Below are 15,507 nucleotides of genomic sequence, written 5' to 3' on the forward strand. Positions count from 1 at the left end.
TAGGTGGGGAGAGTGGAGCCCTCATGGTGCAGGAGGCAGGCTGCATAGCAAGGCAGAGGCAGTGTGGGAATCGGGAGCTGCCCAGGCGCGAGCTGCTCCTACGTCCATCTGGTGCACGAGCCACGAGGTCCTCCCAGTCACCACCTGGAGGAGGAATGCCTGCCTGGCCACTCCAGTGGCCTCCCTTGAACAGAAGGAAGCAGTGCTCCTTGAGGGGAGGCTCCCCTCTTTGGAACCCCCTGGAGCAGCTCATCTGGGCTCCTGCTGCGACGCCTGCAAGCATCTCGGCATTCCAGCCCACCATTTGGGAGGGGGGAGTGCTTGGTGCCCTGAGCTGAAAGGCAAAGAGGAGCCCAGCCGGCCCCAGCCCCGACCCCTTCCGCTGACCGTGCTCTCTGTGTCTGCTGCCGCAGCCCCCGCAGTTCAAGCTGGACCCCCGCCTGGCCCGCCTGCTGGGAATCCACACACAGACTCGCTCCGCCATCATCCAGGCACTCTGGCAGTACATCAAGACCAACAAGTTGCAGGACTCCCATGACAAGGAGTACATCAACTGTGACAAGTACTTCCAGCAGGTATCCCCCACCCCACCCTGCTGCCGAACCTGCGAGGAGTAACCTCTGGCCTGCTGCTCCTCCTCATGCCACAGGCCCCCTCTCCCCTGCGCTGGCTTGTTGGCTTCTAGGGAAAGAGACTGGAGCTGGATTCTGCCTGGGGCAGGGGCGGGGCTGGAGGGCCTGTGAAGTTCTGTCCGGTGTCCCCCCCCCCCCCCCCCGTGACCTTTGCAGAGCTTCAGGTGATTCATTGGCTCGTTTGTGCCTGAACGAATGCAGACGGGGCCCTCTCTCCCCTACTGGAAGTGGGCTGGCCCAGCAATGAGGTTGTGTGTGTATATGTGTGAGTGGTGTTGCAGACCACTTCGTGTTGGCCGTGTGTGTTTTGTCTTTTTGTGGAATGGTGCCCCAGGGACTTGTCCATGTGTTGGGGGACTGTTGCTTTCCTGGAGACATGGGAGGGACTCCCCCCTCCCCCTTTCTGGTACCTCTGTGCTAGCCCTGATCCAGCAAAACTCATGTGGGTTTCCTTAATTTTTTTGCCATGGAACATCCCAGGATGTCTTTGTCACTTTTCTGCCTCTTAATCCATGAGCTGGGAGCCTTCCACCTGGGTTTTCAAATGTATGGTTGCAAAACCCATGTGGCTCTAGATATCCACGTGTTTAGCACCCTTGGAGGATGTTCTGGTGGGGCTGTGCCCTGGGCTGGCTCCCCACTTAGCCCTCCCTCCTTTGCCACCACTCAACCTCTCCTTGTTTTTGGCTTGAAAGTTCAGCCACCCCCCACCCCACTTGTGGTGATCCTCTGAAAGCAGGAGGTGCTGTCTGTTCATATTACTCTATGTATGCCTGCTCAGAAGTAATCCCTACTGTGCTCCATGCAGCTTACTCCCAGGAGATCGTATAGGGTGGCAGCCCAAGTGACAGGGAAGGTGACTGGCAATTTGTCTCACCAACTATTGCTTGCCCACTTGAATTGGCCCTCTTGTGGGAAGGGCTTGCTGTAGGCACTGTTCTGGGCCTTCCTTCCATTGAGGCATTCTCTGCACAGAGAAACTGTGTTCAAAATGTGGCTAGAGGCAGGAGGGTGTGTGTGTGTGTGTGTGTGTGTACATGCTTTGCTTCCCCACCCCTCCTTGCCTGAGATTCTGACCAGATTCGCAGAGCAAGAGAGGGTGCAGCAACTTTTATTTCCCCCGGCAGGGAAAGGGGTTTCTGACAGGATCCTGTGCCTGCCTATTCAGAAGTAAGCATGAAAAGGAAGCAGCAGGTTCCTCCAGCGGTCACGGGCACAAGCAGGGCACTTCCTACCCTTAGGGAGGGCCCCTTTCCACTGGCAATGCTGCTGTGACACGTGCAGACACAGGATGGAGGGGGAGAGACCAGCACTGCTGAGGCCACAAAGCAAACCTGGGCTTGCAGAGAACAAGTGGGTGGAAGTGCCCGGGGCTCACAGAGCTGTGTTCCCTGGAGTAACAGCCTGTGTGGTCCGGGCTGGAGTGCGCCACCTCCCTGCCCTTGTTTCCTGCGCAGTGACCTTTCGGAGGTGGGCAGGCTCAGGCCAGTTCATCAGAATAAAGAATGAGCTTTGGCTCCTGCTGCCACCTGCTGCCTGCTCCGGGTCCCTTGTCCAACCTTGAAGTGTGTGTGAAGGGAAGCGGGTCCTGCCCGCCCCTGCTGGCTCCTGTGCTGTGATGCAGAAGTGGGGAGGCGGCATCTCCAGGGCACTGCTGGCCCCGGGGTGATGTCCTGCTCCTCCTCTCTTTCAGATCTTTGACTGCCCTCGGTTGAAATTTTCTGAGATTCCACAGAGACTCACGAACCTGCTGCTCCCCCCTGATCCCATTGTCATCAATCACATCATCAGGTCAGCCAGAGGTGTCTCCTTCAAGGTTGCTGAGAACGGCCCCATCCAGAGTCTGGCTTTGGTACTGACCAAAGAGCTAATCCCGCCCCCCCCCAGCTCCAGGGGAAGGCAGCTTCCTAATGCCCTATTGTGGCGGCCGATCAGTCCTGGGAGGTTGTGCCAGGTGACCTCTGTTTGCCCTGCAGTGCTCCTGGGCTGCCCAGGGTAGTCCTCCCCTCTCTTCTTTCCTTCCAGGGTCCACAGGTGGGGTGATGAGTCTTGCTCTGCCTTGTGTGCACAGCAGCCAGGAAACTTCCTACCTGTAGGCTAGAGTGCAGATGGGGGGGGGCAAAGGACTGCACCTGGGAGGTCCGTCTCACTGCCATGTGTAGGGAGGTGGTCAGTCCAAAGGAGACGGCAGGGAGGGAAGGACTGTGAAGTAGCCTGGGAACCCTACCAACTGACTTCAGGCTTCCAATGCCCATCTCCTCCATCAGTGGAGACAGCTGGGGAGGGAGTGTGGAAGGAGGGAAAAGAGGTTGCAGCCTGGGGTTGTTGATTGCTCCCTTGAAAGCCCAGTGCCCAGAAGAACCGTGCAGGTGTCTCTGTGTCTGCTGGCATTGTCTCTGTTAGAGCCCAGGGTTGGGCCCGATGTGCAACTTTGAGAGCTTGTGGTCTCCCTCCCCCAGTGTGGATCCCAATGACCAGAAGAAGACAGCCTGCTATGACATTGATGTGGAAGTGGAAGACCCCTTAAAGGGACAGATGAGCAGCTTTCTTCTCTCAACAGCCAACCAGCAGGAGATCACAGCTCTGGACAACAAGGTACTGGGAGGAGAGGAAGAGACATCTTCAGTGGGATGTTTGAGTCTCTTCGGTAAAATACTGTGGAAGGTATGGGGGATCCCTGGTTGGGGGTTGCAGCCCCCATGAAGTACACCCCGTAGTGGGCGGGTGTATAAAGCCATACATAGGGGCAGAAAGGCCATGAAAGGTGCAGAAGGGGGTCAGAAGCCCCCCTCTTACGCAACTTGGTTTCACATCTCTTATTGGGGAAGAAAAATAAAATAAAAGGAACAGCACCCAAGGGAAAGAGAACAGGTGCCTGAGATGAATGATGCATAAACATCACCAAGCATACTAAGGAGCAATCTATGCATCCAGTGTAAGAAAAAGGCTTCCAGATGCATCACAATGTATGGCTGTCGCCTGTTCAAATGTTGGCAATATTAAGAGGTTCTCAGTCCGCTGAAGAATCTTGGGGAGGGGATGGCCTGCATTGCACCTGTCCTCCAAGCTCCAAACCCGACACCCACCGCATACTCCAGAACCGTCTTCCTCCTCCGCAGTCGGCGTGGCCGGGGCAACTCCTTTCACTGGCAGCAGTTGTGAGTTCTCATGGACTCTTCATAATAATAGGCAACTTTATGTCCTCCATCCCGGAGCCCTTTGACTCCGCCTTTCAAAACCTCTTTACTGCTCCTCCTTGTGCAGGGAAATCCCACTCTCTGCTTTTTGTTCATTAACCAGTTGCCGGTCCATGAAAGGAACGCTGCTGACTGCTGGGAGACTTTGGTGAAGACCAGTTCAGATGACAGTGTCTGCCAGCCCATAAATTCCCATCCTACCCCCTTCCTTCCAGTATCCCGCTCTGCACTATTGCATGTGGGATGGACCATCTGAACCAGCCTCAGGCCTGTAGCCAGGATTCTAGAGGTGGGGGGGGGCGACTCCTTTTTCAAGGGGGGCAATGATGTCAGGTATCTCTACTGGTGGGCAAAATGAAAGGATAAGTATGGAGAAACATCAAATACCCCTAACTCCCCCAAATTTCATGAAGAGAAAATAATGTGGGTTATTTTTTTTTTTGTGAAAGATGCATTCATTATCTGTAAAGCTGTAACAATAATTTGCATAGAATAAATGCATCTCTGCATGCCATGTAAAATGTATTGCCTACATAGAAATAACATGCAACATATCCTTTCATTTACACACCAGTGCAATATACAGGCCTGCAACCCTGCAAAAGTAAAGCATATCACTATGATGCAGGTAGTATTTACTTGTATTGAAAGTGCCTATTTAACACCTATATAGCGCCTATCTAGCACCTATCTAAAACCTATATAGCACCTATATAACACCTATCTAACTCCTATATAACATTTGTCAATGACACATTGCTGATGCATTGATGCATATTAAAATTTATTTACTTTACATCAAAGCAGGAGGAAAGATATGCTAGTCAAATACAGTCACATCATTGGATCACTAGTTTTTTTTACAATATTCATTACTTTTAAAAGGCAAAGTACAGAAGATTTGAGTTTATTGACTCTACCTGGTTGAGCTGAATTCTCCCAGCTTTCTGAGAGCTGAATCTCCTTAGAACCAGGGGTGGATCCAGTGTCTGTTTGGGAGGGGCCATGAGCAGTACCTTCAGAGCCCAGGTCTACCAGCTGGGTAGACCTGGGCTCCCACTTGAGCTTATCTCCCTTCTGGCCATTTGCTGGATGGGTAGACTTGGGCTCCTGTCTGGACTTGGAGCCCGGGTTTACCTGCTGCGTAGACCTGGGGTCCTGCTTGAGCTTATCGCTTCTGTGGACATTTGCTGGGCAGGAAGACCTGGGTCTGGGCTCCCACCTGGATTTGGAGGCCAGGTCTACCTGCTTGGGTAGACCTGGGCTCCTGATTGAGCTTATAGCCTACATAAGAAGAGCCCTGCTGAATCAGGCCAAAGGTCCATCTTGTCCAGCTTCCTTTGTCTCACAGTGGCCCACCAAATGCTTCAGCGAGCACAAAAGACAGCAAGACACAACCTGCATCCTGGTGTCCTCTCCTGCATCTGGCGTTGAGGTAGCCTACTTCTAAAATCAGGAGCTTGCACATACCTATCATGACTTGTAACCTGTGATGAACTTTCCTCCAGAAATTTGACCAATCCCCTCTTAAAAGCATCTAAGCAAGTTGCCATCACCACTTCCTGTGGCAAGGAGTTCCACAAATTACACGCTGGGTAAAGAAATATTTTCCTTTGTCCGTCCTAACTCTCCCAACACTCAATTTTAGTGGATGTCCCCTGGTTATGTGAGAGGGAAAAGAACATCTCTCTAGCCATCCCTTGCACAATTTTATATGTCTCAATCATGTCCCCCCTCATGCCTCTGTGGCTATTTGCTGAGTGGGTAGACCTGGGCTCCCATTCCAGCCATTCTCCTTGATACCTGCCCAGTGGGTGTTCTCCTGACATTTGATTTAGCTCTCCATCCTGGCGGGCGCCCTTCCCTGCTGGCAGGACAGTTGGGGAGGTATGCACCCATGGCCTTCCCCGGATCAGCCCCTGCTTAGAACCTTTCCCACACTTAAGTTCTTGGTTCTCTTTAGCTCAAATGCTTTCCATGTTTTCTCCCACCAGAAAAAGGGTCTCCCCAGCCCCCAAGCAGCAGCCATTAATTTTAAAAGTGTATCCGAAAGGCAAGAACCTGCCCCCATGATTTCTCCAAACAGAAACATTTCTCCCTGCTCCCCACTGCAGTACCATTATAGTAATGAGCATGTTCCACAGTAGAAGAAATAGTGTTAAGGTTTGTGATAGGAACCTTGGGTGTGTCCCAGTGTAGAGCAGGGTGCACAAGAACAGCAGACACAGCAGAGTCTCTAAATTTGCTGTTGGGTATTTGAGCAAGGAGTTACACAGACAGAGTAGTCAAAACAGTCCAGGTCATACTCATAGAGTAAAGCAGTCCAGCAGTATCTTATCCAAATCAGTATCCACAAAACACAGTCAGTCAGTCCAAGGTCAGTAACAACATATACATACACAGCTATCCAATCGTCAAAGTCTCCGGCAGCAGTATCACAGTTTTCACCTACTGCACTGGTGGAGCTGAAGACTGAGGTTTAAGTAGTCTGAGCACCCAATCAGAGTCTGCTCAGTTAACTCGGGTGTTCTTATGGGTGTCAAACTCATTTCATACAGAAGGCTGAAGTTAGCATTCATGGTGCCTGCGGAGGGCCGGAAGTGATATCAGGAAGCAGAAAATGACATCATTAAGCAGATGATGACCAGAAATAAGCACTTCGTTCTCACATAGAAACTCATTAGCTGCAAATGACAGAACAGAAAATGTGTAAATTTTGTTCCTATTTCCAAGGTATGAGAGACCCCATCACAAAGGCCAGATAAATTGCTTGCAGGCACCTGCAGGCCTAGACCAACTACTGAGACCGACTCTGGCTTGACTGGTTTCCTGTCTGGCCTGGTGGACAATCCCTTCCAGACCCCAGCCTGGAATTGGCACAATGCGAAGCCGAGCCCCACGCCCTGTGGGCACAAGGAACGGCTGTGGAGTGGTGTGGGCTCAGCTCTGTGTTCAGGTGGTTGCCTTGGAGGCTTGATGCGAATGATCCAGCTGGCAAAAGTTCTTTTTTGCTCTCTTGTTTAGATTCATGAAACAATTGAGTCCATTAACCAGTTGAAAATCCAGCGGGACTTCATGCTGAGCTTCTCCAAAGACCCCAAAGGGTACATCCAGGATCTTCTCCGATCACAGAGCCGGGATCTCAAGGTAGGCCTTTTTCTTGCCAGGAGCTGAAGCTCCAGCTGCCTGCTTCTGCCCCAAGTCTCTGGTGCTGTGTGGCATGTCAGTGAGCAGAAGGCCAGGAGTGGCTTCTGTTCTCCCTCAGTGCCAGCTCTGGCTTCTTGGGCACTGCCACAGAGCCTCCACCAAGCACCAGGGCAGTGGGGGGGTCCTACTTCCAAGCCAAAGTTTGCTGTGATGTGCAAGTAAATCAAGCGCCCGCTCTTGGCGAGGAGCTCCTCCCTGCTCAGCGGTGGTTTGAGTGGCTGCAGCACCACATCCAGCCATTGGCTGCTGCCGGTTTGATCCACAGTGGTACACTCTCCTCCCGCCTCCGTGGGGTCCAGGCAGTCCTCGGTGCACACCCACATCCAGGGAGGACCTTGTGGAATGTGGCCTCACTGGAAGAATGGAAGGAAACGTGGATATGTCTTGGTGATGTTTTACATTTGAATGTAATTGAGAACCACCACAAGATTGTCACACAGCAATACTACACATCTCCCCCCCCCCCCCCCCCCGGATGTTAACTTGCTGATGGAGTTTCTAATCCTGGCTTGTTTTCTGGCTCTGGAACAAACCGAAACTTGCCAACTACACATTGCAGCAAAATCTGGCTTAGAAGTAGGACCCCCCCCCCCAGGTGCTTGGCAGAGGCTTAGGGGCAGTGCCCAGAGCCAGGGTTCAGCCCTGGTTCTGCATAACATCTGAACCACACTGGCACCATGATGCCACCCACACCCCAGTGCCCTGCTCTGATCTCTGCATCTCAGAAAGGAGATCATAGCCCTGGAGAAGAGGACCAGAAAGAGGAGCCAGAGCATATTTGCAGTCAGCAACCGTGTGGGTTGGCACACACCCCCCCCCCCCAGGTTGCTGAAAGGGAAGAGCAGCAGCACACATTTCTTGTGGCTGTGGGCCTGGGTGGAGTGGTTCTTAAAAATCACCACAGTTGTCTTAGAACATGTTGGCACATTCCTGAGATGCAGAAAAATTTTGAGGCTGTTAAAGGTTATCTGATTGTCAACAACCTTGTTCAGTTCAGGTGGAGCCTTTTTTTGCGCGGGGGTTTCGTTCCCTGGACTTCTGCGATTGGGAAAAAGCACGTTATGCCAGAAACACGGGATTTTACGCAAATTGCGTACAGTTAAGCAAATAGCGCTATGGCCTGACACTTGGGGCTGGAAGAAAAGGAAGGCAGCGGTTCTCAATCGCCTCCCCTCCCCACATCCCGCTCCATACTCAGCCCTCCCCTGTTGCCAGCTGTCCCCGCTTGTTTTGCGGGTGGGTTGCTGAGCTTTTAAGAGTCCAGTCCTATGCATTCTACTTAGCAGTAGGTCCCATTCTAGTCAATGGGGACTAGACTCCCAGGAAAGCGTGGAAAGGATTGTAGCCTTGAGAGCTCAGTCCTATGCCTTCCTACTCAGAAGTAAGTCCCATTCGAGTCAATGGGGTTTACTCCCAGGAATGTGTGGATCAGATTGGAGCCTAAATCTAACGCTTGGGATTGCTCGGAAGACTTGCTTGCTGGGCTGTTTTGCTTGTGTAGGTTGGAGCACGGAGAGCCTGCAGCATCTCAGTCTGGAGGAGGGAGAATTCTGCAGAGGGTGCCTGGTTTTCCTTCTCATTTTCAGCTTTGAGAAAGGCAAACCAAACAAGCTGGAGGAAAAACCCTGTGGGTTTTTTTTAAAGCAGTCCCCCTCTGTTACTACCGTGTGTGTGTGTGTGTGTGTGTGTGTGTGTGTGTGTGTGTGTGTGTGTGTGTGTGTGTGTGTGTGAGAGAGAGAGAGAGAGAGAGAGAGAGAGAGAGAGCTCCTCTTTGGTGCACCCATTCTGGCTACCGTTCTGGAAAAAACCAAGGTTTTTTTCTTGGCTTCCCTTCTCCCCACAAGATTCTTATGGATTCTTGGGGAGTCTTCTGCACTTGCTTCTTTGATGGTTCAGGGGCTCCAAGGAGTCTTAATGTTCCTGTGCAAGGTGCACAATTTTCCAGAGCCTCTTCCATAGCTCCTGGGCTGCTTCTGTGCCTGTGCAAGGCACAGCTTTCTTGCAGTGTTTTGGGCTGCCTTGAAAAGGATCGAGACACCAGCACAGGGAAAAAGGAGCCTGTGACTTTGAATTCCCCCCATTCACGTTGAGATAAATCTGTAGATAAAAAATCAGTGTATAAAAGGTTGCACCTGCATTCATCCTTTCTGTAAAGGACTGGTCTGAGAAGTGTTGGCATCATTGTTCCACTTTATAAGCCATGGGCTTGGAGATAAAAGCAGGACAGTGCTTTTATGCAGTGGGTCCTCTTTATCCAGAGCCCATGGATTTGACCCATTGCCTTTTGGTTGCATCCAGGAGGCTCTCTGGGCCTCCATATACCTCCCTGAGGTGTTAAATATTTATCTAAAAGACTGTTTGACCTGATGGACATGTTGTTCATTCCTCTGAGATGTGGGGAGTGTCTGTATCATGTCAGGGGAGGGGGGGAGAGAGCACCAGAGAGCCTTGTTTGCTGGTGGCTGTTTCTGTGTGTGTGAGAGAGTCTGGCCACTTGGGGCTGCTGTTCCAGCAGGCCACTTGGGGCTGCTGTCCTGATGGGGCTGCTGTTCCTTCTGCATGCAGGTGATGACAGATGTGGTGGGCAATCCTGAGGAGGAGCGGAGGGCTGAGTTCTACCATGAGCCCTGGTCTCAGGAGGCTGTCAGCAGATATTTCTACTGCAAGGTAAGTCTGGACCTGAGGCCCTGGGGTTGGCTGGGTGGTCTCTGCTGGCCAGCAGCACTCCTGCCCCAGACTTGTGCCATGTCTCCTTTACCTTTTCAGATCCAGCAGCGTCGGCAAGAGTTGGAGCAGTCTCTTGGGCTGCGCAACACATAGGTGGCTGTGCCCAGCCTGGCCGTGCCCTGGCTCCAGAGCCAGTGGACAGTTCTCTGTGTCCCGCAGAGCCTGGAGCTGCTTCACGACTAGCCAAGGAGGCTCCATCCCACTGCTGTTTGAGTGTGTTTTGTCCCATCGGCCTGCATCTCCTCTGCGGGTTGCTCAGACAGTTCCTTTCGAGGAGGCTCCTGCCTGCATCGTTCACTCATATCATTGGTTGTGGGAGATGGAGCCTCTGCACACAGAGGGATCCCTTTCGGACTTGCAGCACAATGGGACAGGGAGCTGAACCAAGGGGCAGCTCTGCTCCCACCTCTCTCTCTCTCTCTTTCTGTGTGTGTGTGTGTGTGTGTGTTGAGTGATGGCACACCCCCTGCCTGCCCTGGGGATGTCCTGCTTTGTGCTTACCTCCTGGGCCATTTGTGGTCCTGTGAGCAGGGCTGAGGAAGGCACCAAAGAGGTACGGAGTCCATACTGCCCCCCCTCCCCGATGGAGCGGGGGAGTGAGAGGCATTGAAGCAGGTGCCTGCCTGCCCTGTGTTTTGGGAGAAGTCCTTTGCCAAGTGGTGTCTCAGAGGCAGGAGTCCTGGTCATGCATTACAGACCCACCCAGGCACCCTGTAGGCTTGCCCCAGACCTCCTCTCGGTCAGCAAGAAGCAGATGCCTAGATGGGCAGGCTGAAGTCTCCAAAAGATGGTACCATGACATTCTGGGACACATTCAGTCCAGAGTGGCAGGTGAATTTCAAATGTGAGTGCATCTACTCAGAAGTGCTCTAAAGCTTCCACAGGGAGGCCCGTGTGTCAAAAAGCAAAAGAGGAGGCAGCACCCAAAACCAGCAGAGGAAAAGGGGCAAACTCTAAACCTTTATACTGTTTTAAAATATTGCTACTGGCTCAATGTGGTTTGGCGTGATTGAGCATGAAGAATCACCAAGTTGCAGATTCCCTCATAATCAGCAAGTTGGTAAAATATAGGTTAGATCAGCAGTTCTCAAATGGTGGGTTGCGACCTGATTTTTGGTGAGTTGTGAACCTGTTAAGGAAAATGTAGTGAGCCCTATGGAAAGTGAAACTGAGCCACATGTTTGTGTTTACCTGTTAGTAGGAGATTGTTCCTCAGTCCACTTCAAAGGGCAGGAGAAATGGAATGCAAGGCCACCAGAATGGCCCTGATCCAATAGATGTGGAGCTCAACAAATGTACCAGAAGGTTCCCCCCACCATAGCAAAAAGGAAAAAGAACAGAATAGTAAAAGTGGAACTTTTAAAAACGTCTCTCAAAGCTAGGTAGGTCCTGATAGAGCAGTGTTTCTTAAACTGTGGGTCGTGAGCCAATTTCAGGTGGGTCCCTGTTCATTTCAGTATTTTTTTTTAATATATCAGGGCTTATGACTGCATTCAGGGAAATGTTACAAATCTCTGTTTTGAACAGGCTATTATGTATATGCTTCTCACAATGATAGTCAATGTGGCTTACTCCTTGGTAAGTGTGGGTAGGATTGTTAAAACTCTTCCTGCTTGATGATGTCACTTCCAGTCAAGACATCACTTCTGATGGGTCCCAACAGATTCTCCTTCTAAAAAGCGGGTCCCAGTGCTAAAAAGTTCAGGAACCACTGGGGTAGATGATACAATCATTAGGTGGGTTCACAACTGGGTGCACAACCGGACCCAAAGGGTACTCATCAGTAGCTTTGCATCAGCCTGGAGGATGGTTTTGAATGGAGTCTGCTAGGGCACTGTCTTGGGCCCAGTTCTCTTTAACATCTTCACCAGTGAGTTGGGTGAAGGAATATGAGGGGGCCTCATCCAATGTGTGGCTGACACCAAGCTGGGAGGAGTAGCAGACACAATGGAAGACAATAGAAGCCTTCAGGAAGACCTAAGCAAAATGGAATACTGGGCTAAACTGAACAAGATGAAGTTCACCAGGGACAAATGCCAGGTTCTTCACTTGGGCAAAATTAACCAAAGACACAGGTATTAGAATGGGAGATACCTGGCTTGGCAGCTCAGCGTGTGAGAGGGATCTTGGAGTTGCAGTGGACCACAGGATGAACATGAGTCAACAGTGTAATGCAGTTGCAAAGAAGGCCGCCGTAACTGTAGCCCGCATTAGTAGCACTGTAGCTTCCAGGTTGTGAGAAGTGGTGTTTCCGCTTTGCGTTGGTCAAACCTCACCTGGAGTACTGTGTCCCGTTCTGAGCATCTCATTTTAGGAAAGATGCAACCAAACTGGAGCGGGTCAGAGGAGAGTGACAAGGATGATCAGAAGGCTGGAGAGCAAGCCCTATGAGGTTAGGTTGCAGGGAATTGGTATGTTCAGCCTGGGGAAGAGAAGGCTGAGAGGGGATATGATAGTGCTCCTCAAATACCTGAAGGGCTGTCACGTGGAAGAAGGAACCAATTTGTTCTCAACTGCTTCTGAAAGTAGAGCTAAATCCAAGGGATTCAAAGCGCAAGAGAGGAGATTCCAGTTGGACATCAGGAAGAAATTCTTAATGGTCAGGGCAGTGTGCAGTGGAATGAACTGCTGAAGGAGGTAGTGGGTTCTCTCTCCTTGAAGATCTTCAAGCAGAGGCTCGACAAGCACCTGCTGGAGGTGCTCTAGAAGGATTTCCTGCTATAGGCAGAGGGTTGGACTAGAACATGTGTCAGGACCATGTGGGTACCTTCCAACTCTATGGATTCTCATCAGTAAGAATCTACAGATTGCTAGCGTTGGTCTTGATTCATAAGAATCCACTTTAGTGGAACCAAGCACTCTAAGTGCCACATCCTGCTGAAATGTATTGGGCCAGTAGCAACATTTCAGAGTCCCATTTCTCCTTTGTACTTGTTTGGAGGTCACCTCCTTGTTACTTGCTGCTGTGTGCCTAACAGCCAGAACTTCTGAGCTGGGGATCAAAGCCACTTTCAGTGATTTCACTCTCTCCACTAAAAGCAGCTTTAGGTTTGGAGTTTTACTCCTGAGTGGGGTTGGCAAGAAGTGCATGCCTGCTCCATAGCAGGTGGAACAAGAACAGCTTCTTGTTCAGATCAAGGTGGGTCTGTCAGAGCCTTTGGTCAACTCTTCCTGCCTTGAGCCGGAAGATCCATGACTTTTTCTGAGGGTTGGAGGCTGGTGGTCTGATGTGCAGAATGACCCCTTGGCCTTGCTGTACCTTGCCATCCAGTCCTCTTTGCCGAGTGAAACAAGTGCCAAAAGGAAGGTGAAGACCGAGCATCAGAAGGTCATCATATGCCTGCTGGCATGCTCTCTTGTCACTGCCATCCCCTTATTTGCCAAAGATACAGCAACATGCTGGGGCTTGGAAAGGAGTCATTGGCCCATTTGCTGACCAGGAGGAGCCAGCACTATGCCCCAGTGCCAGCTGCATGAAGATTCATGTGCTTCATGCCAGACATCCCGTGGCAAGGCCTCTTCCAGTGGCCTCACTGCTCATTAAAGTGGGCAGCCTGACCTGTGCTTCCATATTTGTCCAGCATTGTGTGTCAGCCACTCCTGGCTCCAGCTGCAGGAGAGCCATATGAAGTCCATAAATGGGGTAGGAAGCAGCAGGAGTGGTGTTGCCAGGCTGTGGGAGATTCTCAGTTGGTGCATGCAGAGTGGTTGGAATGCAATCCCCCCCCCCTTCACCAAGAGAGTCAACCAGTCTGTGTTTCTAATCTGGGAATGGGGTTTTTGTGGCCTACTTGGTGCTGTCAGAGACACCTGCTGCTTGCCCTTGAGGAAGGAGGGAGCCTTTGTTAGGGCCTCGGGTGGGGACTGTGTACTTGGTGCAGAGCTCCAGGCAGCGCTCACTGGGCTTCTGCTGGCCAAGAGCCTGCCCTCCTCCCTCTGGGTGATGCTGCAAGGGGCCTGTGTGTCCATAGGGTAGTGTTCCCAGGCCATCTGCATGCAATCCTTCTTGCTCTGGGCTGCACACAAGGGATGACAGCCAGGATGCATCGTGGCAGGCGAGGAAACCCTGGGCCAGATCAGGAGGCAGACCCAGATGTCCGTGGCGCTGCTGCTCTGCTGCATCATCAGAGGTGCACCTGGAGGGTGCCTGGGGGCAGGGGCCACAGGGGCAGAGAGGAGGGCGTGCTGCAGGAAGAGGTGGCGGGAGACTGAGGAGTGGGCACAGAACCGCCGGGTGCATGGAAGGGCTCTGATTCCGTCCAGCCTTTCCTTGGGCAACTCTACAGATGATGTTTTGGCAGCTAATTGGGGACCAGTGAATGGAAACAGGAGCCCTGGAAGGCAGCAGAATTAGTCAGTCTGGAGGAAAAATCCATTATGGGTTACAGACCATGATGTGTATGTGCCACCTCCTGATTTTAGAAATGGGCTATTTCAGAATGCCAGATACAAGGGAGGGCACCAGGATGCAGGTCTCTTGTTATCTGATGTGCTCCCTGGGGCATTTGGTGGCCCCTGTGAGATGCAGGAAGCTGGACTAGATGGGCCTATGGCCTGATCCAGTGGGGCTGTTCTTATGTTCTTAACTACAATTCCCAGGAAGCCTTGCAGGTCTCTTGTTATCTGGTGTGCTCCCTGGGGCATTTGGTGGGCCGCTGTGAGATGCAGGAAGCTGGACTAGATGGGCCTCTGGCCTGATCCATGTTCTTATGTAGTTGGCTCCAGCACAGCTTTTGCATGTCTGTGCGTGCATCTGAGTGTGCAAAAGGCAGTGTGAGTGTGCACTGCCAAGGCCAGACTTTTTGGGCCTCTGATTTTCCAAGCTTGAGGCAGATGGTAAAAGCAGTGAGTAGTGTGTGCCAAGCTGCGCCTGATCTGGAGATCACAGTTGTTGACCCTCTAGGCTTGGTGAAAAATGAGTTTGAGGCCCACTTCCCCATATCTACGACAATGCCATTTGCAGCTGCTTCATGCACACTAATTTTGGTTGCCACGAGGCTACCAGCAAGTGGTTGGTGATGAGACTGGGAGGAAGGGGGCAGGGGCTGAAAGCCTCCCCGTTCCTCTCCTTGCAGCCAGTCCTAGCCCCCAAATGCATGCTATGGGGAATGGCAGTGGGGAGTTGGGAAAGGCTGACACTCCATCCTCCCCGCCCTCTTCCCACAGTAGTTGCCCTGCCCTTCCCTGGGGTTGCACAGTTCAGCCCTGAGGGCAGATGGGGCTTGGTGCCTTTCAGCCAGCTGCCCACCTCTTCTTTAGCCGCATTAGGTGTTCTTGGGCAGAAGGACCTCACACCCCCTCTAGCCACAGTGGGCTCACTCAGCCCCCACCACCGTCTTCTAAACAGCAGGAGTGTTGCTGGGAGGGGAGAGGCAAGCAGTGCCCATGCCTGGTTTTGGAGCGGATCCGTTGCTTCCCACTCCTGTGTGTCTCTTTTCTCACATGTGATTTCAGCCACTCCTCCCTGGGACGCGCCCTGCTGTGGGCACCTGTGGGAGAGGTACGAACTCCACCATCTTGCTCCTGTGGCTGCAGTGTCTTTGTTTGTCTGGTGCTGAGTGACTTGTAGAAAAGCTTTTCAACAATAAAGACTTTGTTCCTTTGTAGCCTTTGCTCGTTATTCTGCATACTGCGAATCCCTCATGATCACTTTGAGAGCCATTGAGGTAGCCCGTCATCCACAGCACTCTGCGCTCCATCCAGGTCTCCTTGAGTCAGGTGTGCCTGGCCGGCTGCCTTGCAGT

The 15,507-nt window shown here is 51.9% G+C and overlaps 2 protein-coding genes across 5 annotated transcripts in view; one reads left to right on the forward strand and one right to left on the reverse strand.

Moving 5' to 3' along the window:
* Positions 1–15,369, forward strand: part of SMARCD3 (SWI/SNF related, matrix associated, actin dependent regulator of chromatin, subfamily d, member 3) — a 46,648-nt gene extending 31,279 nt beyond the window's left edge. For all 4 annotated transcript variants that reach the window (XM_066627354.1, XM_066627353.1, XM_066627356.1 and 1 more), the window contains 6 exons: positions 414–575; positions 2,326–2,423; positions 3,092–3,227; positions 6,854–6,976; positions 9,602–9,703; positions 9,803–15,369. In XM_066627354.1, the coding sequence (XP_066483451.1) occupies positions 414–575; positions 2,326–2,423; positions 3,092–3,227; positions 6,854–6,976; positions 9,602–9,703; positions 9,803–9,856 (675 nt within the window). In that variant the 3' untranslated portion in view covers positions 9,857–15,369. The remainder of the gene's footprint in view (positions 1–413; positions 576–2,325; positions 2,424–3,091; positions 3,228–6,853; positions 6,977–9,601; positions 9,704–9,802) is intronic.
* Positions 13,551–15,507, reverse strand: part of SUSD2 (sushi domain containing 2) — a 34,692-nt gene continuing 32,735 nt past the window's right edge. Inside the window, exon 14 of the mRNA XM_066627495.1 lies at positions 13,551–13,948. Coding sequence (XP_066483592.1) covers positions 13,551–13,948 — 398 coding nt within the window. The remainder of the gene's footprint in view (positions 13,949–15,507) is intronic.

The sequence above is a fragment of the Tiliqua scincoides genome, chromosome 5 (assembly GCF_035046505.1).
Source record: "Tiliqua scincoides isolate rTilSci1 chromosome 5, rTilSci1.hap2, whole genome shotgun sequence".
In the NCBI taxonomy this organism is placed as follows: domain Eukaryota; kingdom Metazoa; phylum Chordata; class Lepidosauria; order Squamata; family Scincidae; genus Tiliqua; species Tiliqua scincoides.